The following is a 27,235-nucleotide window of genomic DNA, read 5'->3' as shown; positions in this document are numbered from 1 at the left end:
TCTATGCCATTTCATTTGTTGGGTTGGTCCATCCAGCTTCCTGAGATCTTTCCGAATCCAATTCTGCCATCAAATATATGAACTAGGGGCTGGGCTTGTGGCTCAGCGGTAGAGCACTCGCTTAGTATGTACAAGGCCCTGGGTTCCATCCTTGGCACCACATAAAAATAAATAAAATCAAGGTATTATGTCCAACTACAACTAAAAAATAAATATTAAAAAAAAAAAAAAAAAACCAACATGGGAACTAAGTGTGGCTAATGTAAGTAATTTGACAGCAAGGATCTGCCACGTTCGCATACAGATGTCCTTAGATTTTGCTTCCACCACTCTCTGCCTCTAGAGCCCTCCACTGGCTAGGATGGTCCGTGGCTGCTCCTCTTGCCCAGCACGGGGTGGCTGGGCCACAGCCGTCACCCCTCGCCACTGTGCCCTGGGGCTCTCCCTCCATCCACCGTGCCCACATTCGCCTGCATTCAGCCTGTCAGGTGTTGGTGCTCGCTGTCTGCTCTCCATCCAGCCCCCACGTGTTCCGAGCAGCGTGGGCTTGGAAAACTGCTACGGTGTTTTCAGGTTGGCTGTGTTTTAGAACCTCTTTCCTTTCCATTTAAAGCTAAAGAAGGTTCATGGGGGAGACTGATTAAAATGCCAAAGAAACACTATATGACATGCCTGTCACCTCAACATCTCCAGCAGCAAAGAAGTCTGGTGGCTGTTTGCCCTTTTGCCTGATTTGGAGTTTGGTGGGGCCCTGATAATGTGGAGCTCCATCACACTCCCTAGGAACCTGTGAGCCCCTGCTTCATATTTCCTGTCCAGTGAACACATGGGACTGTGAAGCACAGTCCAGGCAAAGCTTCGAATCATTTCCTTGTTGAAGCTCTTGGTCACTTGCAGTATCCCCACGCACTGACTCATGTGTTAACTCGGGGTCTCAGTGCTTTGTCAGGTGGCTGTAGGGTCTGGAATATGGGCCTCATTCAGAGCAGCACTGAGTAGGTAGCCTTAAAATGGCCGGTCCTAAACCTTGTCATCTCATTTGCAGCCTTGAACTTGAGAGATTCTCCCCAAGTACTAGATGACTCTACAAACTCAATTCTGTGCTTTTAAAAGCAGTTGTGTAAAATACGTTGAACAAGAGGGCAGCCGTCATGGAACTACCACAGGCACAAGGGAGACAGGTTTCTTTCAGACATGTTTGCTTCATTAGCAAGGAAGAAATAAGATGCTCCAGGTGTGGACTTTCATCAGCAGACAGATGCATCGGGGCTCAGAAAGAGGTCTACCAGTGAGAGCTGCTCGAACACGGTCAGCCTAGAGGAGAGACCTTCATCTCCTTCTCCACCTGACTGCTGCCTGGGCTAACTGTCTTCAGGTTCTTTGTGTCGGGAAGCAAGGGTAAGCTAGCTAAGCTGTGATTCTGCAAACTACAGTGGGGAGATTAGGAAGTAACAATGTAGTCCGATCTCTCCAGTAGTAGTAAGTGGTTAGTCAGGACCCATCGCAACAAGTGGGTCTCCCAGCCTCTTCTGGAAGGTGGCTCACTGAAATTAAGGCACCAGCTAAATATTTGATGTCTACTACCCTTTCCTGAGACTGATGACTTAGAAGGTACTTGTATTATCTGTCTTGGGTCCTTTCTTTGTCATTTCCAATGCAGAGAGTTTTTTCCTACCCTTTGAATGAGGTATATCTTTGTGCCTCATTATGGATTTTAAATGAGAGTGGAGCCTGAATCTGTCCTGCCCTCTCCTCCATTGTAACCATCCTAACCCAGCTCGGGGCTGCTCAGTTAGAACGTTGACCATTGCTGACTTATATACTCACCACACTCTCTGCCTTCCTTGTTTAGATAGGGTATGCCATTATGTGTGGTCTGCATTCAATAATATTTATTGTGTCTTTGGATCCAAACATAATATATCATCAATAGCTGATTTTTAAAGTGTCTTCTGTAATGCTGCATGTAAAAAAACAAACAAACCATAAATTAGTAGCAGAATTCAAGTATTTTCCAGCGCCCCCTATTTATACTTATTTAAGATACTTTATCTAGTGCCAAAAGAATTAGGGCTTATTAGAGTTGGGGTCATGTAATGCTCTGAAAATTTGTTATTTTCTGAAGAGAGAATCAAATAGAATAGTTTCAGTTCTTGTGTGGCTTGAATCAGCCATCATCTGACTTCATATCCCACAACAAAATACTGTATTTACACTGAAATAGTTATCTTTATAGCACAGAAGTATAGTTTTACCTTGACACAGTTACCCAATTAGGACAAGATAAATTTTGACTTTTTTTTTTTTTCTGAAAGAGACAATTGCAGAAGCCCTAGGCAAATAATGGACACATCCACCTTTTAAAAAAGCTTTCTTGATCCCTCCTTCTCATCCTCTGTCATTACTTGCAAAAATCATCTATTAGGAATGAGTAGCGGGGTCTTCACCGAGCAAGGTGGGCAGCTGTCTGGATGGATGAATTAGTTTCGAATTTCTGTCCCGCCTCTGCAGGAAAAACATCAGTTGAGATAATTTATTAAGTGTTCTATTTAAAACTGTATTTTCATAAAAAAATTCTTGTAACATTAGTTTGCCAAAATAGCATCGTTAAATTGTAGGAAGGAGTTGGAGTAAGAAATCGTGTAGAATGACCAAAGGGGTCTTTTTAATTGCCATTATAACCATTTAAAAGAAGAAGGGCAGGAAGAGGAAATTTTGGTGCCTGGCACTAGATTTTAATTGAGAAGAGAAAATTGAATAAATTTAATCACAACCTCACTCTGTCCCTTTTGTGATGTCTTAGCCTGGAGCAGACTGACACATCAAATAGGTTTCAAAGATCCCTTTTATGTTTGTAAAATATTGTTTTACACTCGGCTTCTACACAGTGTGGAAAGCATGAAGGACCCAGACAGAACCGTGGAGGTTCCCCACCTCAGTCATTTGGGCTGGTGTGGGCAGCACTGGGGAGCACTGCCCGAAGGATGGACTGAAGCAGTGCCCACCCAAAACATGCCTGAGACGCTGAAAAACTAGACAAGTCTGTAAAAATGGGTTCTTAGTCATCTGGGACTCGAGAAATATTGTTTCACTTGGTGTAAGGAGTTGAGGTAGACCCTGTGATTACTTCCTAAACCACGAAACCTAGAATCTGTAAAGACAGGCATACGTTAGCCCCAGTCAGTAGAAAATACCCCGGGGAAGTTAATAGTGCGCTGCAGGGACATGCCTGGGCAGTGGCCTGGAGCATCCCAACAGGTTCTGTGGAACCGGAGAAGTATACCCTTTGGTTCAACAATTTAAAACAGCAAATGCAGCCGGGTGTGGTGGCACACGCCAGTCACCCCAGCAGCTCAGGAGGCTGTGGCAGGAGGCTCTCCAGTTCAAAGCCCAGCAACTTCACCCCTAGATTCACTCTCTGGTGTCCCCCACCCCCCAAAAGAGAAGGTCTAGAAAGTGTTTAAAAGCCTAAAGAAACTTTAGAATTGCTTATACCCAGGCTGTTAACAAAAGAGTTCCAGAGAGGGTAGCAGAAGCTTTCAAAACTAAGCAGTGAAGAAAAATCATGTGGCCAGTGCAGGGAACAAAACTTCTTTCATAATCCGCCACGGCCCCTTGATGGAGGGAAACAGAAGAGGCTGATGGGAGTGTCAGCAAGAAAATAGATCATAAAGGAATGTCTCTGCAAATTGCAAAGTCTCTTTAAAAATAGCAATATATATATATATATATATATATATAGTAAAACTATAAAGAAAAGTAAGGGCTGTGGCAGACACTGCATTTGGGGTGGTGAAGAGATGGTGACGAAATACACGAGGAGCACAATTATTTATTGTTACATTCCTGCCTTGTAAAGCTGCTTAGGCACACAAATATTTATTTTGATGTTATTCTTTTTGGGGGCTAGGGACTGGGACTGAGCCCAGGGGTGCTTAACACGGAGCCAAACCCCAGCCCTTTGTTTATTTTTAATCTTGAGACTGGGTCTCACTCAGTTGCCGAGGACCTCACTAAATTGCTGAGGCTAGCCTTGAACTTGTGATCCTCCTGCCTTAGCCTCCTGACCTGCTGAGATTACTGGCATGAGCCACTGTGCCCAGTTTCACTGTTATTTTTTTCACAGGTATATATGTGTTAGGGACACTCTTGTATGTATGATAAATGTCAAAGTAAAACATTTAAGAAAACAGAAACATGGAGTGGTTAAATACAAAGAGTCTGTCTACCAGGAATACACTCAAGCATGATAATGACAACTCGCAGATCTCGATGTCTTCTCATGAGTCTCTGTAAGCACTTTCTGTTGTAATAACCCATGTGATGTGCAGCATGTTGTCATTCCATGTGTTCAGGAGGAGAGGGAGAGAGTGGCCAGGGTACAAATCCAGCTCCTTTAGCTCCATGGTCCGCCTTCTCGGTTGATTTTGCAACGCTGATGGTATTGTACACGTAGAAAGAGATTGGAAGCTGCAGAAGAAGAAACAGAATCAATGGTGACATCAGTTTAGAGCTCTTGACCCAAACCTGTCATGTAACTGTCTGCATTATTGAAAATCTGGTCTGTTAGCAGTACATTTTCTTTCCATAAGAAACACAGGGAATTAAGATTTGTAAGTCACTTCCATCCGAGGGCAGCCAGGGAGTTCCATTAAAGGAGAGAATCACAGAGTGGAAAGCGGAGATATCAGTCAGTACGGTACAGACCTTCAGCTCCAAAATGAACAGATTTGGAAGAGCGATTGTCTGGCCTGGCGACTGTAAGTGAAAACAAAGTAATAACACTTAAGAGAGAGACACACACTTAAAAAAAGGTAAGATGGGTGGAAACGGATGTGTTAATTGTGATAATTGTCACACGTGTGTGTGTGTGTCAAATCACCATGCACACCTTGAAGGTTTATAACATGTACACAATTTTTATTTATCAATCAAATATTTTAAAATAAAAAGTACTTCACACATAGTTTTTTAAATTTTAAGGAAAAAAATGCTTAGAGTATTGTTTCTGTATGAGCTACCTAAGGAACCCAGGTAGATTTTTGAGAGACTATATAAATTACTTTCTATTATTATTATTATTATTATTATTATTATTATATATTTATTTTGGTACTGGGGATTGATTCCAGGGATGCTTATCCACTGAGCCACATCCCCGATAAAGGGTCTTGCTAAGTTGCTGAGACTGGCCTTGAACTTGCAATCCTCCTGCCTCAGCCTCCCTAGTTGCTGGGAGTGCAGGCGTGCACCACCACGCTTGGCTGAATTTCTTAATAAAAAATAGTCCTGTAAATAACATATGTAGATCATCAAAATGTTTATGAAAATACTCTGTACTGAAGTTATTTGGTTGAAACTGAGCTCTCGTGTGATTACAGGTGACTGGAAGAAAAAGCAGTACATCAAAGTGGAGGGGTGACAAATAGAAAAGACAACAATAAGGGCTCAGCGGATCCAGGTCTAGATAATGACAGATAACTATTTAAATCCTCTAGGATGAGGTGCTGGCTGGGGAATCTGGCTCGTTAACATATTCATAAATCAGTGTTTCAAAAACTTTGTTGTAATGCAAGAATTTCCAAGGGAGCTTATTAAAACTGCTCTTGGATCCCGCCCCAGAGATTCCTCCTCAGTGGGTCTGGAGCCGGCCCAGCCATTGGCAATCTTCACCACAGTTCTGGACAACTGTGCTACGGGTGGTTCCTAGACCACGCTCAGGAGAAAAAGAAGAAGAAGAAGGAAAAATTCCATACTCAAATGATGTGATTCTAGAAGACAGGGCTCAGAGTGACATGTTTGCAGATAACTCAGTGTCTCCTGAAGAGTGCTGTGCTAAGGAGAAGAGTGCTGTGGTAAGGAGAAATCAGAGCGGAATCCTGAAAGACTTGAGTGGGCTGCGAGGAGAAACATCTGCTGAATTAGGCTCAGGGAGGATAACGCTGCTCCAGGATTCATCCAGACTCAATTGAGAAATGTGCTTAGGACAAAGGAAGAGCAGGACCATTTTATTTCGGCGGGTTTTCCAAAAATGCAATTTAACCCAGGCATATCCTTTGAAGCCCCTTGTTAATAAAGTAGGATCATTGGTCAGTTTTTTCCTGTTACTAAGGAACAAGCCACCCCAAGCTTCAGAGGCTTAAACAACCATCTACCCCTGGTCCCATCTCTAGGCCTGTCTGCCTAGGCTGGCTGGGCCCAGCTCCATGCTGAAGGTCACATTCAGATCAAGTTAATCCTCCAGCAACTACATTAGGCCTGGGGCAGGCCCTTTTCACAGTGATGGCAAGAGGGCCAGGCCCCCTGAGCAGGCACATTTGAAGCCTCAGTTCCATCCTATCTATCTACTGCATCCCATGGCCAAGCAAGTCACTTAGCCAGCCAAAGCCAAAGGGTTGGGCAGGGTCCCCCACCCACAGTGCAAGAGGTGGGGGTAGAATATTTCATCCTAAGAAGCAGAAAGTTGATCTGATCCAAGCCGGGGGTTTTTGTATGTACATGTTCCAATGTTATATTCCTATATCGTAATGTTTATTGCGTCTCCAAATCACAACATCAACCTTAGTTGATTTTTCTAGTGAGCTCCTAACAGAATAACTCAGAGGAACCTCTATCTGCTTGGAAATACACAGGCACCATGATATCAAAAAACCCTGTAGTTTGATGTCTGAAAACGCCATGATTATATTAAACATATTCCCCAAAATTAAGTAATACAGAATCACTTGATAATCAGCATAATTATTTTAGGATTAAAAATTATTCAGTCTCATAAACAAACTTAATGACAATTGATCACAATGAATGCAAATCAGCTGGGTGCAGGATCATGTTCTGATTCACCCTGAATCACTGTGAGTGGCACAATTACAGCAACCGATTACAAATGAGCTCCCAACCTAAGTACCAATTGCAATGAGTCACTTATTTAGAGTGAAAGATGATCAGATTCGCGGATTATTTTCCCTTTAAGAAAATAAATATTCATCTGGACAGTCTTCTTGGGACTTGTGTACCTGTGCAAATGGTTTAGTATAAGACGGAAGGAAAGATTGGGGTTCTTCGAATATTTTTTTTATTTTTATTTTTCCAAAAAAACAAACTAAAGAAAAATCTGTGTGTGCTACACTGCATTGTTGTTGAAAATATCCACTTCCCTCTCCACCAAAGACTGAAGAATTTAATAAGAGGTACTCTATAAGACAAAACTCATTTGTTTCTTTTTGTTGTTGTTTGAGATGAGGGTCTCTCTACATTGCCCAGGCTGGCCTCAGCCTCCCAAATGGGTGGTACCTCAGGCGCATGCCACCAGAGCTCATTTATTTCTACAAGTCATTTCAATGCCAGAGGAAAGGAGAATCCATTGGTTGTCTTCTCCATGCCTCTGTGTCAGAATAGCTGAATCATCATTCGGAGGTTTTTCTAAAATGCTCCATTTTTTCAAACAGTACTATCTCCTAAATCCTTTGAGAGATGTTAATAGCATTAGACAAGCTTATGCATAATCTGATATCCTGATAATCATCCATCTTACATTCCTGGGTTTAGGACTGGGTCTGCACAGTACCCGTGTGGTTATCAATTTAAGAAAGGATTAAGTACCAAAAGATTTCTTTTTTTTTGTAAGCTGATTTTCTGAAACTTAAAACATAATTTCTCAAAGACATGATGATATGAATACTGGTATAATTCCATAATAGTCCATAAAGATCAACTTATCGCACACTGCAGCCAAAATGATACTGAGGTAATACGTTGACTACATCTGTCCTTCTTTCAAACCGCCATTGTTGTTCTGTTCTCTATTGGTGTGGGGAGAAGTCACTCTGCAGGTTTTTTTTTTTTTGGGGGGGGGACACAATTTACGTATAATAAAATCCACCAATTTTGAATGGACAGTTCTGTGAATTTGATAATTTCAACATCTGTTTCATCTCACTGTTGTCATCTGTTGTTTTTCCCCATGTGAGATGGGATTTTCCTGGTTCTTCATATGCTCAGTAATTTGGAATCACATCTTGGACATTTTAAATATTGTGTCATGAGACTCTGGTTCTTGTTTAAATTGTATTTTTTAAATAACTTTATTTATTTATTTATTTAACGCATTGCTGAGGATCGAACCCAGTGGCTCACATGTGCTAGGCAAGCGCTTTACCACTGAGCCATAACCCATCCCTTAAATTAGATTTTAAACTTACCAGTAGGGTATATTTGTCACAACTAATGATCCACTACTGATAGATTACTGTTATTAAAAGCCAATACTGTGTTTAGATTGACCTAGGTTTTGCCTGGTGTCTTTTTTCTGTGCCAGGATCCCATCTAGGATAACACACACTTAGCTGTCATGTCTCCTTAGACTCCTGTTGACTATAACAGTGTCTCAGACTTTCCTGGTTTTGGATGACCTTGACCCTTTTAAGGCACATCAGCAGGTGTTTGTAGAATAGTTTGGTTAGGGTTTGTCTGATGTTTTCCTCATGGTGAGACCAGGGTTGTGGGTTTGTGGAGGAAGACCCCAGAGGGGCTGTGCCTTTCATGACACCAGGTCAAGGGTACATGCTTTGAACACGATTCACCACAGTTGACATTGACCTCTATCACTTGGTCCGGGGAGTCTTGCCATGTGTGTCCACTGAAAAGTGATTCATTCCCCCATTTTCCATCCTGTACTCTTTGGGAAGAAGTCCCTCTGTGAAGTTCATACTTAAGCATTGGCCTGTCTTGCTTTAGCTTCCTGAGGGCAGAAAAGCTGCATATGTTGTTTAAATTCTTGGGCACAGATTTATTTATTCTTCCCCATGTATTTAGTGACTCATTTATTTATGTCGGTATGGAATCATGGATCTTGACTTCACACTTGTAGTTAAAGGCCAGTACTGCTTTATTTTTCTGTTCCAGCTTTGGCCCTGAGGGTCTCCTTCAGTTGTCCTGTGTCCCTTTGACATGCACCCCTCTGTGGTGGTTTGGCTCAGGTTTTATTGAGGTTACTTGTCCTCTTGCTGAATTTAACTGTTCTTTACTCTGGTTAAAAGTCTTCTGTCAAACTTATTGCAAATATTCAAACCATGGATTCTCTTAAACTTTTTTGGGGTAACGGCTTTATGGGATGTACCTCACACTTCTTGCTCTTCTCTTTTGTGCAGTACCCAGTTCACAGGTCATCTGTGTATTCCCAGAACCAGGCAGCCATCACTGTGATCAGTATTTGAGCATTTCCGTCACCCTCCAAAGAACTTCATCTCTTCATTCTTGTTTTTCATTTTAGCTGTCTAATTTATTTTTTCCTCTGCTTGTGCTGTTTTTTTTTATTATTATTTCTTAAGAATTACTTTCCTAACCCATGGTCATCCCAATTTTCACCTCTGTTCTCGTCTAGAAATTTTGTATTCTGGTTCTTAACATTTAAATCTAAGATCCTTTTTAAGATGAATTTTTTTCACATGAGTATCCAGTTATTTTGGTACCATTTTTTGAAAAGATAATCTTTTCCTCACTGAACTGCCTTTGACAAATTACCTTTCCAAAACGAATCGATCATTACCTGCAGGTCAATTTCTTAACCTTCATTAAAAGTTTTTGGGTAGCTCGGTAAAATGCCTTTTGTATTTTGGGAGGGTGGCGACGGGCTCTAGACCTGAGGTTGACCCACGGACCTGGATTAGGGATTGGAAGGCTGCAGTGGAAGGTGGTTGTGAGCTCTGACTCCTACCCATATAGATTTCGTTACATGGATTTTTCTGGAATCATTTTGTAACTGCATACCTACCTAGTTGCTATGCCAACTTGTTTTGCCCAAGTTTATTCTCTTTATTTTACTTCCTTCTCTGCGTTAATGCAACTTAAGGGTCGCTAAAGACAGACAGGATTGCTAATCAGTTGTGAGATAGTATTATTAGTCAAAAGCAGTGGGCAGATGAAGGTGAGATAGAAGTTTTGAGAAAGTGTTCCGCAGGACCAAAGGCATCTCTCAGAGGCTAATGTCCATGGCTGGATGCTTCGCTAACTCCTTTGTAGGCAAAACTAGAGTAATGTAGGCTGCAGATTTTTGGAAATCACTGGCTACATGCACATCTGCTCCTTCCATGGTTTTTGCTTTTAATAGGGTTTCATTTATAATTTCATTCATATCTCTGCATTTAAAGAAGTTAAATATTTGGCTAATGTTCCTCCCACCTGACTTCCTTCAAGTTCACCCTAAACTAGTCATCAAGTTGCTTAAATATGATTTGTAATCTTAAAAAGCCTTCTTATGACCAAATACAAAAGTAACCTTTTCATTTAAAAATGCATGCCCCAAACACGGACCATTTGAGATCATATTATTTATTTCCAGTAATCCTGTATTGAGTTCCTGCCTTATCCATAAGGCACTCTGTGAAGTTATTAAGTTGAATGAAACTAATTTTTAAAACTTGTTTGAAACCTCGGGTATTTGTATTATGAATCTGTAGTTCTGTGGTCTCTCCTAGGTTTGGTAATTTTTTCTGAACATTGGAATTAACTTGTGACATGAGTTTTGAACCATGATATAAGCAATGGGCTTTGGGTTGCTCTTCTGTCTCACAAATATTTACCACAAACTCTGTTTTTGATTTGCCGGACAGATATCCCTGCGGTACTGGCCCAACGCAGTGTTAGGTGCAATTGGCCCGCCCTTGGGTAGATGCTAGAGTTTATTCCAATGGAGACTCTTTTGCTTATGCAGTAGGATGCGTCCTCTTTGATGATCCTGTAAATAACGACTTGGTGAATATGATTTTAAAACTCAGGCTGAAATTTTAAATCAATGACCTAGTTTAGGGGACAGGGTGACTTTTCTAATCTCGATCTTCTAAATTAATGTTTGCGGTGTTAATTCACTCAATTCCTTTTATTTGCTCCCTGTTTTCCTAGCTCCGTGACTATCGTGGTGTCTCCTGTCTCTGAAAGGGTTTTTCTTTAGCCTCTACTTCTGTTCTTTTGAGTTTAATTGAAAGCACTTCTCCAGGATGCTCTTCTTGGTGAGACAAGGGAGCTAACTCTACCTTCAGACAAATATTGCTTATTCTTGGCCTTGAGAAGTCATCGCAAACACCTGAGCACTGACGTGGTGTCCACAGTAGTGGTTCAGGACACTGATGTGGTCCACACAACTGGATCTGGACCGTGGAGCTACCACCAGCTTCCTCTGTTTTCCCTCATCTACTAAATATGGACGACAGGAGAAGTCTTCCGAATAGAAATGTGGTGATTGAATGATATGATGAGTGTAAATCACTTATCAGAGTACCTGGAATATTATGATACCCAGTGAGGCTAGCAGATATGACAGATATTGTGCAATCGGTTTGGATCAATTGATAAATCTAAAACAAGACATGTTCAACAAGTTCTGTATTGTCACCTATGTATGCCGCCATCTGGAACAGTTTACTCCTTCTGACTCAGGGCATTATCCCCTACTTCTGAAAGGGTGAAATGAATATTATGGTTTAAGTATAATTCAAGAAACTGTAAACATCAAGGGATTCAATAGGAAAAAATAAAAAAAGATACTCAAATGAGAAAAAGAAACAGGTTTTAGAAACCATTGGGCTGAAGTAGAAATTGCAAGCCGGGCAATTTTTTTTTTTTTTTTAACCTGCTGTAGGGCCATATGGTTGCTGAATGTGTTGATGCTGGTTTTAAGATTCTTGAGTATTTTAAACTTGACATGTTATTTTTTTTAATGATTTCAAACATCATTTCTTCCAGAGCCTTTTCCCAATGTTGCTGTAATATTGAGCAGATGGCTGAGCAGCATTTACATTTGCATTTTGCAATACTGCCATATTATTTGCAAAATTTCTTTTCAAAAAAAACCCCGTGATTCTTTCTCTACCTTTTCAGAATGGCTGCAATGAAATTATAAATAGGTTCTTCCAAGGGTCTTGGGGATGTGGTAGAAATTAGGTTCACATATTGCTGCTGCTTTTCAATTTTATGTTGTTCTATTTTTGGCTTTTACACCCACTGTTAGGAGGATACTGTCTCCTTTTAGGACTTTTCATCCTAAGTACTGAAAGTCCTCATTATCCCTCTGTGATAGGAGGTCACGGTGGTGCTGATGGGAACCGGCAGGCCTGGGCCAGCCCTCTCACATCCACTGTTCGCTGTCCTCGTGGGCACTGGCCAATCTGGAACTGTATGGAGGATTTGTTGCCTGGCTCCTGAGAGGTGGGCTGTCTGTCCTGCTCATCACTCAACTCCAGTCCTGGCCCAGGCTGGTCCCAGCAGTCATCTGAGAGTGAATGAACCAGCACCTTAAATTAAAGTGAATCAGCCACTTTCTAGAAACGTGAATTTGTTCACAAGCCAAATATGAGTTCCCTGGACATAATCACTTTCTCTAGTCTTTTGACTTTTATTTTACTCGGTGTGTGTTTTCAGAAAGGGCTTTTCCAACGTTATTCTCTGGATCTCCTTCGCCTCCTTGGTTTTGTGTTTTTTTTTTTTTTTTTTGGGGGGGGGGAATTGTTTGTTTGGTGTGTGTGTGTGTGTGTTGGGTTATTTTTCTAAAGACTGGCTGTGTGGATATTAAAGAGACGCTCTCTTGGATTTTTTTTTTCCTTTTTGTGGGCACAATGGGACTGGTGCCAACATAAAGGCATTTTCTTGCTTAACAGATTGGAGGCAGGAAGCAGGGGAGGCCGTATTGATCAGAACTGACTCCAGGCCTGTCCTTTGAAAGGCCTGTGATCATGAAAAATAGGTCCACCGATATCCTTATTAAGAGTCTTTGATTTTTTTAAAATGAAGAATGAGGACTCGCTAAGGTGCAGGCGTGGCAGGAGGGTGGTTGGTGTGGCAGGCCATGCCAGGCCTCTGTTTCATCTTCATCTGGGTTTGCCCCAAACGGTTGTCGTCCCCAGCCTGTGGCATGGGTTAAATGTCTTCATGACTTGAGGCTGTGTTAAGAGCAGCTTGGTGTTGGACCTGCACAGATGCGGGGGAAATTAACATTGAGAGTTCCTCTCTGCCACGGGGAGAGAGGACCCTTTGCTCTTGTTATGGTGAAGCGTTGGCGGGTGTGTGCTCTAATCGTGGTGAAGTGGGAGTCGAGAACACCCTTTGATTGCTGCAGCCACGTGTCTAGAGAGCATTTTCAGCGTCACTGAGTAGGTCTTCACAGCCATTAGAGTTTCCCAGGAGAGGAGCGGCAACTTCATCTCGGCTGAATGCAGACTTTGATTTCTCTAAAGCCAGAATTGCAAAAGGAGCTAGGAAGTGAGGGTCTTTGTACTCTGCATTGAAGTTTCCCTCCCGTGAGCCTCGGTTTTGCCACTGGGAGCCCATGAGAAGCATCCCGCGGTGCTCAGAGTAGGAGATAAAGCGCTATAAAAGGCAAATCCCAGCACAGAGGTAGAAATGAGATTTTTTTGGTGTGAAAATTTTTCTTCTGCTGACCTTCACAACACACAACATTTTTTAAAATAAAACATATATTCGGGTAAGATTTGAGGAACCAGGAAAAGAAAATGAAAGAGGGTAGCTGGAGTTTAATCATGACCACTGCGGCAGGATTAGTCAGATCCAGCAAAGCTATGGTGTGTCATGGACTCCCAGTCCTTGCGACCTCACTTTGGAAAAATCCTGGCTGTCTTGTATGAAGAATTATTTATGATGTGCTTTATAAGGCAACACAGTCTTTGCCTGTGTTTCAGCCCATTTTGTGTTGTTGTAGCAAAATACCTGACACCTGGTACTTTATAAAGTAAAGAGATTTATTTGGATCACATAGTTGCTGGAGGGTCCAAAGAATGTGGTGTCAGTGTCCTAGCAAGGGATCTCTTGGCAGAGGGGAAGAAAGGGATATGGCTTCTTACAGAAGAGACCAAGCATGCAAAGTGACATTGCTTTATAACAACATATTATCAAGAAAACTAGCTGCTAGACCAGCATCAATCCCTTCTGAGGACAGCATCCCTGTGACCTAATGACTTTGTGCCAGCCCCACCTCTTGAAGGCCACTACCTCCCAATATCACCATTCTGAGGACCAGTCGTAGAACATATGAACTTTGTCCATGCCATAGCAGATGGATGAGGCTTAAGATGATAATAAATGCTGCCTTAGTGTAGTATTTTCCTCAGTAATGAGTTTAACCCATGGTTTGCTGCATGCTATACCCATGTTACCTTTCTTCATGCAAATAAATATTGGCGATCTTTTTAAGTGGTTCTCTTTACATGTCTTTAGTTGGCATCTTCCATAGCTTGCTGATAGAACTGATCGTGCTTAAAGTTAATAAACCTGCCTCCCTCTAAACCTTGATGATGTCAGCACATTACCTGAGGTCTTAAAAAAAATAGTTAAATAATGTAGACAGGTTACGGTAGATTTTTGTGTTTAAATACTTTCATTGGGGCTGGGGATGTGGCTCAAGTGGTAGCGCGCTCGCCTGGCATGTGTGCAGCCCGGGTTCGATCCTCAGCACCACATACCAACAAAGATGTTGTGTCCGCCGAGAACTAAAAATAAATATTAAAAATTCTCTCTCTCTCTCTCCTCTCTCACTCTTTAAAAAAAATACTTTCATTGATTTATTATTAGTTAATCTCTCACATTTCTATCAGTTAATGCCTTTCGTTTACTGGATACCTATAGCTCTTGCTTCACACTCTCAGTCGGTACTGGTAGGATGCTGTTCTCAGTATTCTCTGTAGGGCTTTCTTCACAAGCACCTTGTGGCCGACATACCGTATTGCACTAACCCTGAAGACATAGAAGTGTGCCTTTAATCATTGTCTTCATGGAAAATTATTGGAAATGACCAGAATTTTGAATTATAGTCTTCAAACTGGAACAAATCGGGCACTTGAGAGGTATGAGTTAATAACTAGCATCCATTTATTCAGCTTCCAGCTGAACCTATAATCATTCAGACCCCTTCTTTAAATGGATGCTTCTAAATGTGAAAATGAACTCTCAGGAAGCTAAAATGACCCCTGCACATTCCCACATTGGTCCCAGCTCCCATGTCTGCACTGACCCAATGTAAGTCTGGGCCCTCTTCCATAGCAGCGAGCATGAGGTTTCCATGTGGCCGGCTCCTTCACTCCTCTCCTTCCTGGGACAAGCATCACTCCTTCTGTCCTCTCTCACCCGCTGAACCCAGCACCAGTTTTGCCATGCGCACCAGACTCTCCCAGCCCAGCAGCATGGCAGACAGGAAACACACGGTGATTACTCAGAACAGCGAGGTTCTCACAGCAGGGGCGGGAATCTGCCATGCTACATGTTTGTAGGTGGGGAGCAGAATGGGGAGGGGGCTCTTAAACTATGTCTTGGTGATCAGAGGCAGCCTGCTCATCAAATGTGTGGTGGACGCACAGGAGGCCCTGTCCACACTGCCCCACCCACTGGTTTTTCCTACAACATTTTATCAGGTATTTGTTTATTATTTTCCCCATCTCCTCTTATTAAAATCTAAACTCCATGAGGGCCTGAAGTTTTATTTTATGCACTCATGAATCTCTGGCATCTAGAACATACCAGACACATCCTAAGCATACGATAGATATTTGTTGAACAGTAGTCCACAGGTATAGCTTGTCAATTAGCCACTAGTTCATCTAAATTCATACACTTCTGTCTACCCTCTGAGAAATCTCAAAGACCTTAACAGTGCCTTGCAGGAATCCAGACACATGATACTTAAGACCAAAGGAAATCTGTAGAGATAACATTGTCTGATCTTTGTGAACTCCTGTTGCTTTCTACTAATTATTGCTCTTTCTTTTCTAAGTATTAAAACACTAAAAAAAAATTGTGATTCTAAAATTCTGTGTGTATGATTCCAAAATAGGAAAATTCTTTCTACTTACTGCTCTGTTGTCAAGTAGAAGTTGCTGGTAAATGCTTCGTGCATTCCCTCATTCAATCCTGCTTTTAGTAGGTACAATTATTATGCTGCCTTCAGAATGAGAATGGTGAGCTGGGTGCAGTGGCACACGCCTGTAATCCCAGTGGCTGGGGAGGCTGAGGCAGGAGGAGTGTGAGTTCAAAGCCAGCCTCAGCAAAAGCAAGGCACTAAGCAACTCAGTGAGACCCTGTCTGTCTCTAAATAAAATACAAAATAGGGCTGGGAGTGTGGCTTAGTGGCTGAGTGCCCCTGAGTTCAATCCCCAGCACCACCATCCCCCCCCAAAAAAAAAAGAATGAGAAAGGCGAGGCCTGGAGAAGTTAGGTATAACTCCCCAAGGGGGCACCTGTGACAGATGGAAGAATTAAGTTTGCAAAAGCCCAAGCTGCTGCCTGCTGCCCCAGACATCCTCAGGTGTGATTGTGGGGACCCAGCAGCAAGTTTAGGGGCCTGAAGTTTGGGAATCTTCCTTCGGCTGGAGCATTTGCCTCTTTCTGATCTGGCAATGGCTCCCTAAGATGTTTATTCTGCTGCCATATCAGCAGCCTCCTTCAACACAGTTACTCCTGTGTGTGTGTGTGTGTGTGTGTGTGTGTGTGTGCGCGCACATGTGTGCACCATGTCAAGTGGCTAAAAGCACTCCCTTAGTAATATCCACCCAAGACACCAACTCCCTCCTAATTTGTTCTCTCCTAACTCTGAAGGTGGCTCTTGATGTGAAGGCAGAGGCAAGATACAAACGGAAGCCTGCTTTCTTCTGTCGTCTGTTGATCTGTGCTCTTTCCTACCATACCCTCTACCCAAGTGGTGGCCAGCCTGCCCTTATTCTTAGTCTTGAGACCACCTTGCAGATTTGTCAAGTCTGCTCTTTGGTTGTGATTGACATTAACAGTCTGTCATTCATTCCTTGCCAGCTGCTGTTTCTAGATGCCCTTTATTTTTAGCCTTAAAGAAATCATTTCCAAGAATCATTTACTTCTCCAGTGCTGGACAACAAACCCAGAATCAAACAAGTGCACATCATTCCTGGATACTTACCGTGATGGAGAGGAGGGCTGGTAGATAACTAAATGGTGCCTTTTCTCTTTCTGTAAGAATTTAAGCAGTTAGGTAGAAAATAACCTTAACAATTTTCATTTACACTTTCTGACTGCTCTTGCTAGTATTTACCGTAAAATGATCATTTTCAGTGGAATTTTTTTCTAGCCTCATCTTGGGGGTGTGTTAATGAGAATGTAAGCCTTTTTGGTTTTGGTGAACAAAGTTGACATTTTCTCCTTTGGAAGGGAAAATTCTTGATGCACAAATGTGTCTTGTGATCAATTACATACAATTATATTCTCTTGGAAGAAGACAAAGAAGCCAAAGATCATGGAACCACAGAGTGACATAAGCAAATGGTTTTCTCTCTAACTTTCCCAGTAGTCACCTGCATGATGTGGGTGATATCAAAGAGGGAACATTGGCATCCTGAGCTCTTACAATCTAGCCATCATAGTCTCAGCATATTTGAAATGTGATGTCTATTTCTTATCAATCTCTCCATTTTGCAAAACTTTTTTTTGGCCAGGCATGGCCCTGTAATCCCAGCAGCTCGGTTGGCTGAGACAGGAGGACTGTGAGTTCAAACCCAGCCTCAGCAACTTAGCAAGGCGCTAAGCAACTTAGCAAGACCCTGTTTCTAAATAAAATATTAAAAGGAGCTGGGGATGTGGCTTAGTGGTTAAGCACCCCTGGGTTTGATCCCCAATTCCAAAAACATAAAATAAAAATAAAGATAACTTATTTTTTCTTCTTTTTTTTTTGGATGAAGTTTCATGGGATTGATGATACCAGTGAGGTATGAATATTCAAACAGGTTGTCTTCTCCAGGGATCCCACCAAGTGGCATTGAAATAGTGAAAGAATGCAATCTTCTATCTTATAGAAAGAATACAGGGGTCTGGAGAAGTATATCTTTCCTTCCTGAGCTGCCCAGTGAGGTTTGGCTTTGCCTGATGATATTTTTCTTGAAAACTTAGCGATCACTTCCAGGGGTGTTGTTAGACCATCCCTGATAGAGGACAGGGCAAATGCATGATTAACATCCAAGGTCACCTCCATGTACCCCAAGTTCCTGAAGCAAACAGATTTGGCCTGCTTTACACTGGAATTCACATACTGTTTTCCCAGGAACTGTATGTTGCAAGGGAGGGGAAGGGAAAAGGTAACATTCATTGCCTCTGCTCCTAATGCCCTGCAAATATTTCCCAAAATTAATGGCAAAACTACACCAGCAGCATCCAGAAGGAAAATGCCATCAAAGTCTCCACATTTGCAAATCTGTCAATAACGGCATTATAGATAGATTTTTAAATTTAAGGCATTGAGTACTGAAAATTTCTCACCAGACAATAAAAATATCCCATTTTTTCAGTCTTGTTTGCCAATGATGTGTTCCCCCTGCCTCTCAGACGGGCTTGCTCCCCTCCGCCCCTGCTGATTGCAGCATGTATTTGTAGCATGTCTCCTCAGAGAGCATTCACAAGAATAGTTGATATTGGGTACACAGAAGAGCTCTGTTCTGGGAGTCAAACAGACCTGAGACCCCCCTGGGGAGGTCTGACAATCATGGAGGGAGAGACCCATGAAAAACATGATGTATAAAGGGTTATTTGTGAGTCTGCTCTTTGTGTGTGTTAGCTAAACACTCAAATAAACTTAATAGAATATGCCAAATAGAATACAGTTTGAGTACCCCTAGTCCAAAATCTGAAAAACTTCAAAATTTCAAACATTTTGAGCACTGATGTGGTGCCCCAAGTAGAAAATTCCACACCTTACCTCATATGAGAGTTTGCAATTAAAAATACACAAAATTATTTAAAATATTGCACTAAGTTGCCTTCAGACGATGTGTATAAGGTGTATATGAAACATAAAAGAATGTTGTTTAGGTGTAGGTCCCTGAGATATCTCATCATGTATGTGCAAATATTCCCAAGTTCAAAATTAAAATGCTTGTGATCTCAAGTATTTTGGATGAAGAACTCCTTCACCTTGTATTGTCAAATATACAGCACCACTATTGCCATTTCCAGTAGCCATTTGCATTCATAACTAAAAGAGAATTGATTATCTGTCTTACTGGAGGGTGCAAATAGAGCAAGCCTAAGTATCTAATCGGTTAATCTCTTTGCCCACATTGGATTACTCTCCCCGCAACTTGCAAGCTGCTATGGTTCGTATTTCATGACTATGAAAGAAAAAATTGTTTCTGACTGTAAATCATCATAAAATGTGATTTCTCTGTACATTTCTATCTTTTAGGGAGAAACATAAAGATAGATAGATAGATAGATAGATAGATAGATAGATAGATAGAAAGAATGAATGAATGAATAGGGATAGATTTTGTAGGAATGGCCTTACAGCAAGCTTTCTGCTACTGACAGACAGCATATTGTTTGTTATTAGATTAGGGGGCAGATAAATAGGGGCAGGGAGATGTTCAGAGATTTTTTAAAAGGAAATGGTGCTTTTCCGAAGTCTCACTGCAGTCTGCCCATCCTGAGGGTTGAATGGCTCACTGTTGTAGCCCCTGTGGGAGCCTGCTGGTCCTCCTCTGGCTAGAAGGAATGACGGGAGATGAAAGAACACAGAGGTCTAGAAGTGTTCTTGTCAATGTCAATTACAAGGGGGAAGCACATGTTCCTCCTGACTGCTTTGTGGTTTCTATACCCAGCGTTGACAGGGCAGTGTGGAAGATGACCCCAACACCCAGCCCTCGCCGCTGATTAAGACATGACCCCCTGGAAGAGCACTCGATATCAATTAGAGATCAGGACGTAAAGTCACTGCCTCTGGTTCTGATCTCTTTATGCCATCAATAGGCTTTTGACAAGGTTAGCCCCCTGATAGACCACTTAACTTCCTGAAAGGCAGATGCACTTTTAACTACAAGCTCTGATTGAGATCACTAATATTCATTATAAAAATAAAATCATCATTGAAAGACCTTGTCCTCCTCAGGCTAAGAATCTGATGGAAAATCAATTATTACAGGTCAAGTATCCCTATCCAAAATGGTTGGGACTAGAAGTGTTTTCTAATGTAGATTTTTTTTTTTCCAGACTTTGGAATATTTGCCTACACATAATGAGCTGTGTCGAGTCTAAACATGAAATTCATTTATTTTTATACACACCTTTTACAGATAGCCTGGAGATGATTTTATACACTATTGTAAGTAACTGTGCATTTTGGAACTTGTGCATTATGACCTGTCACATAAGGTCACTTGAAATGGAATTTTCCACTAGTGACTTTATATTGATAATCAAAAGTTTGAGATTTTTGGAGTATTTCAGATTTCAGATTTTTTGGATTAGAAATGTTTAATCTGCAATTTTTAATATAGTAAAATCATATCGGAAGCAGAGGAATGAGAAAAAACTGTTTAATGGATGTAATGTGTTTTAATTTGGAAGGAAGGAAATATTTTGCCACTAGAAGACATGATCCTTATTTACAATATGGTAAATGACTAAATGCCACTGAATTGTTAACTTTTCCTAAAGTTAATGTAGTTTATACTCTTTTCCTCTCTACTACAAAGAGGCTTGTACTAGAAGGTATTTGCAAAGTCTAGCCCAGCCCCCTCGGGGTATTATTTTGTACCTTTTTGTGGAATTCCTGAGTTTTTCTTATACATACATCTCAAACATTTCTTGTTAGGGTATCTTCATTTATCTTTCTTAATGCTGCAAGGACTTTTAAATGGATCATTCCTTACGGTTACATAGAAGAGCTATTAAACTTTACTTCATTTATGACCCTTGCTTTATTAGCCTCCCTTTTTAATAAGAGGAACAGTGAAGTCTTGGATTTTTCTAGGTGTATGACCAAAAATCAGTAAGTTGAGATGATCGATTTTGCTCTTTTCCCTAATTTTCCAATACTTTAAAAGGGCTCTAATATTAAATACTAAACTCTCTTTGCATTCCTGGGAGAAGTCCCACCAATTCTTATAATATTGCATTGTATTTGTTAATAGTCTATTGAGGATTTATTGTCATAAGGGATATTGATCTATTCTCTTTTGTTATATTTCTATGCTATTTTAATAAAATAAATTGCATCGGTTTTCTACTCTGAGGTAGAAAGTAGATGAGACTAGTTCTTTCTGAAATATTTGAAATTCTTCATTCTAAAACAATCTAGCTTGAGGCTCATTGTGAAAATAATTTTTATTTCATTTTATTTGCATTCTCAGGTTTATAGGTATAATTCTTTTCTTTATATAATGTCAGTCTTTTTCCAAAAACTGCCAATTTCATCAAGACTTTTTATTTATTAACATTTTGTTCTACTTTAACATTGATATCAATATTCTAATACCTTCCTGTGTTATTTTATCTACTTAAATTGCATTTGTTTGAACTTTTTTTTCATCAAATAGCTTTATACATGACCTTTCTAATGCTATTGGTAACATGTTTTATTTTTGCTATTGTCTTTAAGAAACTCTATTTGGGCTCTGTAGATTCTACTGACTTTATAGTCTAAAAATATTCCATATATTTTCCACTATTTTGCATTTTGTTCTTTAGCCTTCCATTGTATTTCTCTTTTAATTTTAAATTGTTAATTCATTGATTAGCTCATAAATTTTCTTTGAAAAAAAGAATGAAAGACTTTAGTGTGTAAATTTTTCCTCTAAGAAAATCTTTAGAGCATCTCTTTATTTTGTTGTGTTTTAACATTTTCTATAACAAAGTTCTTTGTAGTTTTTGTTTTATTTTAAAAATCTGGAAGATTATTATGTCTCCACTGCATTTAATTTATAGCTTCGTCGTTGGGATAAATTTGTGGGTAAAGAGTCCAGACCATAAAACAACTACCTTGGGAACACTTAGGCTTTTTCTGAAGCCGAGCTCTAAGTGACATGATGGCCTCAGTCTCTGCCACTTCAGCAACTGTCTCAGGTGCACTTGAGAGCTTACGGCTTTCTCTTAGCATTCTAAGGTCATTATATCAACTGTGCCTTATTTAATTTTTTGCTTCAATTCTCTACTCCCATATATATTTTTTCCCTTTGTCCATTAACAAAAAATGGAAGTGGATTGAAGATTTGTAACTGTAACAATCCTATTTCTTTTCCTTTTCCTAGAATATTTATCCTGATGCTCTATTAATGCCCTATTTTTTTTCATTCCACATTGTGCAGATTTTTTTTTTTTTTTTTTGCTATGACCTGTCCTTGAGTTGATGCTAGTATGTCCTCTGCCTCCTGTCATCTTGTTGGCATTTTATGATACGCCTTTATGCATCCTTTCTGTTTTGATGGTTGATTTTGCTTGTTTTGTTCTCAGAGTGCATAAACGTCCAGATGATGGTGGCGACAGTAGGCTCACAGAGGCAGAGCCAGCTGTGCATGGGTGGCTGAGTGGATGACACTGTGAGGGGGCTGGTCGGACATGGAGCTGGACTTGCAGCTGGGGGTTGAGGGCACAGTGCAGACCTTGGCAGGGAAGTGTCAGGTTAGGTGTGGACAAGCTGAATGTAGGAGACACGAGCTGTGGGCCTTGTTATTCCCAGGTGACCTTGTCCTCGAGGATGAGGCTGAGCACCCAGTCACAGAGATGGGACTTCCCATGGAATCAGGACTGTCCCTGAACTGGAACGTAGATCCCCGTGCACTACTTCCATAGCATTGATGGCACCTGGGATTGCTTTGTATCTCAGATCTTCTGTAAATCAACAAAGTATGATTTAAAAAAAAAAAAAAGTTCTTAAAAAAAGCACATTTAGGTATGTGCCTTGTTTTTTTTTTTTTTTTTTTTTTTTTGTAAATGCTCGGGGGTCTTTGGAGTGCTTGCAGACAAATGCACGCGTTGAGACTTCATATTATTTTGAGATGAAAAGTTCCACCCAAAATGTGTCTGATGAATAGTTAAACTATTTTCAAGCCTGGAATGTGTGCAGCTCATCTCCTGTGCGGTGAAATGCCATTTCTCACTGGTTTGATCGGGCCTTTTCTCCTTAAGCCTTGCTCTGCCAGGGCTCTGTGCTTGGCATGGTAATTAGGGACTTGTGCTGTCTGCGTCGGGTGGCTCCTGGCTGCTTCTTGAGCTCCACTTTCCTTCAGCTTCGTTCCTTCCATTTCCCTGGCAGAGTGTGTGTTGTGTGTATTTGAACAGTAGGATGAGGGGCAAAGCACGTGACAGGTAAGGCTGCAGGAAGGGGGAATGAGCCAGGGATGCTAGCTTTTAATTGAAGTTTAGTTAGAGGTTCAATGAGGTGAGACTGTTATGACAGATTTCAAAACGTAATGATAGGAAAATGAGGTGGGTTCATCAGAGTTGGAGTAAAAACAAGCAACTGCTCAGCAACTCAGCATGAAACAACAGCTACAAACCCTGAAACAAAAAAGAAAAAAAAACAGAGTAATTAAAATTTATATTGTGCAGTCCTCTTCTCAGTGGGTACCTTTCCAAGGGAAGCAATAATTTTATCGTGGAAAAATATAAACACAAACTTGGAGATGTAAATTGCGTGCATGTCTTAATCTTGTCCCTAAGCATGCAGAGTTTTCAGAATGTAAATATAATCAGAGCCTGCGACTGTAGCTGAAACTGCGTCTGAGAAGGACCTCAAGAGAACAGGGGGCCCTTCGGTCCCCTTCCCCAGCCTTAACCTACTACCCTCTGTGCACTTGGAAATGCTGAGGTGGGATTCCATTCTCCAGTTTCTGAGGAAACAAACTCTGGCCTCTTATTTTTGAGTGCCTCAGAAGGGACAGCAGTTAGGACCCTTTCCCTCCCATCTCCCCTTCCTTAGATCTACCATGCGATATTGGAGGTTGGTAGTTGAGGGACGGTGGTTAAGAATCGGACAGTTAGCAGCATGGGACAGAGAAGGAAATTTACCCAAATGCTATGTGAATTTTTTTCATTTCCCCACTTGAAGCCTAAAAATGGCCTCAGCTTGAATCGATCCTCAGAACTGAGCTTTAGGGGACAGCATGACATAGGAGAAAATTCATCAAACCCGTGCTGAAAAAAATGTGTGTGGATTCTGTCCTGACTGTCCCTTGTTGCCAGAATGACTTTGGACAAAGCCCTGCGCTAATGTGAGCCAGCTTCTCCCTCTGCTAAAGTCACTGAGTCAGCCTGAGATGAGCTCCAAGGGGCCTTTCGGTTCAGGCTTTCTGCAGTAGGGTGTCCCCTGGATCCACTCCCGTACAAATGGAGCCCTGGAAATCCAAAGCAATGTGGTACCTTCAATGTGAGTCCTCAGTGCAGTGTTCCAGAGAAGACCCAAGGTGCCCGTTGCCAAAGGCTCTCCAAGCTGTGGTTTAAGGCCAGGACTTTCTGGAAGCAGCAAGAGGCCTTCCTAGCAGGGAATACCCAGGCCATCGAGGCTCATGACTGGAGCTGCCATCCAGATGACCCAATGTCACACCTACAGACACGGTCACCTGTGACAACAGAAGGATCTAACAGTGCATCATCTGCCCCATATTCCTTTCTCTGTGCATTCCTTTATCAGAGCAGGGGGTGGAACTTCATAGGTTATAAGGAGAGAGGATCTCTAAAACAACCTGTCATCTCTATAAACCACATGGAATAAAATGAAAGGGTCCCCTTCAGGGGGAAGCTTAAAGAAATCAAACCCCAAGTTTAATTGGAAGAGTCTTTTCAGCATGTTATTCTTTGGGGGTAATTCTACCAGGAGAATGTGAGATCTGAGTTTTCCATAATTGTTCTAAGGTAGAAAATAAAAGTATATTGAGAGTTTAGCATTTGCCCCGTCAGCATGTCGCACAGCAAGAACGACTGGGGATGTAGAGGAGGTGTAAGAGAAGTGGGGGTGGGTTCAATGGTAGGTTGAGACCACTTTTTCTCACCACCAAATGTCCAGAGAGGTCATTCCAAAACGCACACCTTTGTGGTGATTTCCTGCAGCTTCCTTCTGATAGATAAGCTCAGACAGACTAAGGGAGAGGATGTGTTTGAAGCCCAATCTTTGGGATTGGGAAACACTTCTGGAGGACTATCACATGGTCAGTCCAAGCTGTGGCCTCAGCCAAGTCATGTAGGTTTTCTGGTCCTCAGTTGGGAGACTTGGACAAAGTGCTGATTCTTGGTAGGAGGAGGTTTCCGTGATGCGTGGGACCTTCCGGCGTGCTGGCCCCTTCGTGGGGTGAAGGGTAGACTATTCCAAAGGGAATGATCTTACCTTAGGAAAAAGCATGGAGTGGCATACACAGGGGCAGGAGGAGCATGAAGGTGTGGTCCGCCATCTTTGAAACTCCTAGAGCTGATCCTGATAGGCCTCACTTTCCTCCCAGCTGCAGGAAATAAATTAATTTGCTTTTTCATCAGTCATCTGATAACTCTCACTTCCTCCTCTATGCTGTGTGAAGCACGGGTGCAGGACCAGGTGGAGGCCCTGAATCTGTGAAGGGTACATTCCCGAGGGTGGGGACGGTGTTGGAGAATCAGTAACTGGATGGGGGTTGTGGGAAGACCATCATGAGGAAGTGAGTGCTGCTGAGAGAGGACCCCAGTCAGGGCCAACTGCTCTGAGGAAACCACCGCAGAGCTGGAATTATCTAGAAAACCAGGGGAGGTGCAAGTGGCATTCCTGGAAGAGAGAGAACTGGGAGGAGGAAGGGACAGGGGACTTGGAGAAGAGATCACTGAATGGCCCATTCTAGGAGGTCACGCTGAGTGGCGTCCACAGCTTTAATTACGAGATAATGACCTCTCCAAGGCCACAGATGGGCACAGACGCTCCCCAACTTCACGTCCCCACAAAACCTCATCCTGCGCTCTGAGATATGGAACTATCAATGGCCAAACAGTGTCTCTGCCAGTTAAAATGCTCTCCAGGGTCCTTCAGGTGACCTGAAGCCACCACAACTCAGAGCCCCTTGGCATCACCAGGGCCTGAGCAGTGTGGTGACAGCAGAACAGGTGGCTCCGGGGTATGACACCAGCAGGCTGTGCTGAGGTTCAGTGGAGGTATCTTTTGGGGGTCTTTTGGTTTGGAGCCAAATCTAGGATTTGAGGTCTATGGAACTTGTAGATTTCTACTTAATCTGTCACAGCCACTGTCCTCCTCTGGCCCTTGGCACATATTTGGTAGATAAACTGGATCCACTTACACAGCAATGGCTAGGGATTCCATATTTTGGTGGAGCCCAAGGTGGACAGGGCTAAGACCTGTGGGTCATGCTCTGTGCTCCCAGGAGCCCGCCTCACTTCAAGTCAGTGTGGCTGGAGGGCCCAGGGCTGAGCCTCTCAAGTCACGTCCAGGCTGGGGAGGGGGCACGGCATAGCCAAAATGGAAGCCACCCCTGGAAGAAAGACGCCTGTCAGCAAGGCCCAGCTCGGTGTCCCTTGGTCCACAGTTCTGTTTTTCCTCACTGATGTGGAAGCTTGCAAGCTCTCTGCTCTTGGTGGCCATAACCATTCTATTAGGCTTAATTTTTTTTCCCCCTTTGCTTTCAGGAGAGTCGATCTGGAGAAAGCAACAGCTGTGTCGAAGAAATAATCCGGGTAAGAGTCTTCTTTTAAAAATCTTATCAATGTGTTTGGACGTCAGGCAGAAAGGAGGCGTGTGGCCGTAGTGTCAGGGAGCCCCGGGTTTATATGTTGCTTGACGTTTGCGTTTTCTGGAGGTGATTATGTAAGTTGCCTAAGACGTTGAATAAGCACACCTCTTTTAGAAACCTAGGAGCTCACCTAGGAGCCCTGGCACCGGCTGAGATGACACTGTTGTAAAGCCATCGGCCAAAAGACAAAAGAACAGTCTGTAGATGAAAAATACGGTGATACCCACATTTGGATGCACCCATTTATCACCCGACTCTTTTGAGAGCATCTTTTAATAATCTGTACTTTTCGAGTCAGGCAGGAGTTGCCTTGTTATTTTTCTTCTAAACTTAATTAGAATCAGAAGCACCTGACAAGGAGGTAATGCTGAGCCTGAAAATGTATTTCTGTGTTGTTCTGCATGTTATTAGCTTCCCTGTCACTCCGAGCCTGTCCTTTTCACCACCGAGGTCCCCGAGTTTCCTGCATGAGTCTGTCTCGCAGGCAGATTGGCAGGTGGGGGTGTGGGCCCTTGTGCCATGTTTTCCTGAGTACCCCAGCCCACAATCAGGAAGTGACCGTCCTCTTTACCCATATTTTTTCAAGGGAGTCACCTAATAATTTACAGTTCTCAGAAAACTGATATTATACTGGGCAAAACCCCAAGACAAATTAGACCAGATGGAGTAGCCATTCCCTGTAAAGGGGGGTGGGGACCAACTTTATTTTATTATATTCCTAACTTTTTAACATCCCACACACT

General features: G+C 42.1%; 1 protein-coding gene across 1 annotated transcript in view; it reads left to right on the top strand.

The window, feature by feature from the left end:
• Positions 1–27,235, top strand: part of AFF3 (ALF transcription elongation factor 3) — a 502,728-nt gene that overhangs the window by 221,607 nt on the left and 253,886 nt on the right. The window contains exon 7 of the mRNA XM_081264786.1: positions 26,389–26,436. Coding sequence (XP_081120912.1) covers positions 26,389–26,436 — 48 coding nt within the window. The remainder of the gene's footprint in view (positions 1–26,388; positions 26,437–27,235) is intronic.

Source organism: Spermophilus citellus, assembly GCF_964194105.1.
Source record: "Spermophilus citellus genome assembly, chromosome: 13".
Classification (NCBI taxonomy): Eukaryota; Metazoa; Chordata; class Mammalia; order Rodentia; family Sciuridae; genus Spermophilus; species Spermophilus citellus.
The sequence above is the reverse complement of the archived record's forward strand: the minus strand, read 5'-3'. Positions and strand labels throughout refer to the sequence as shown.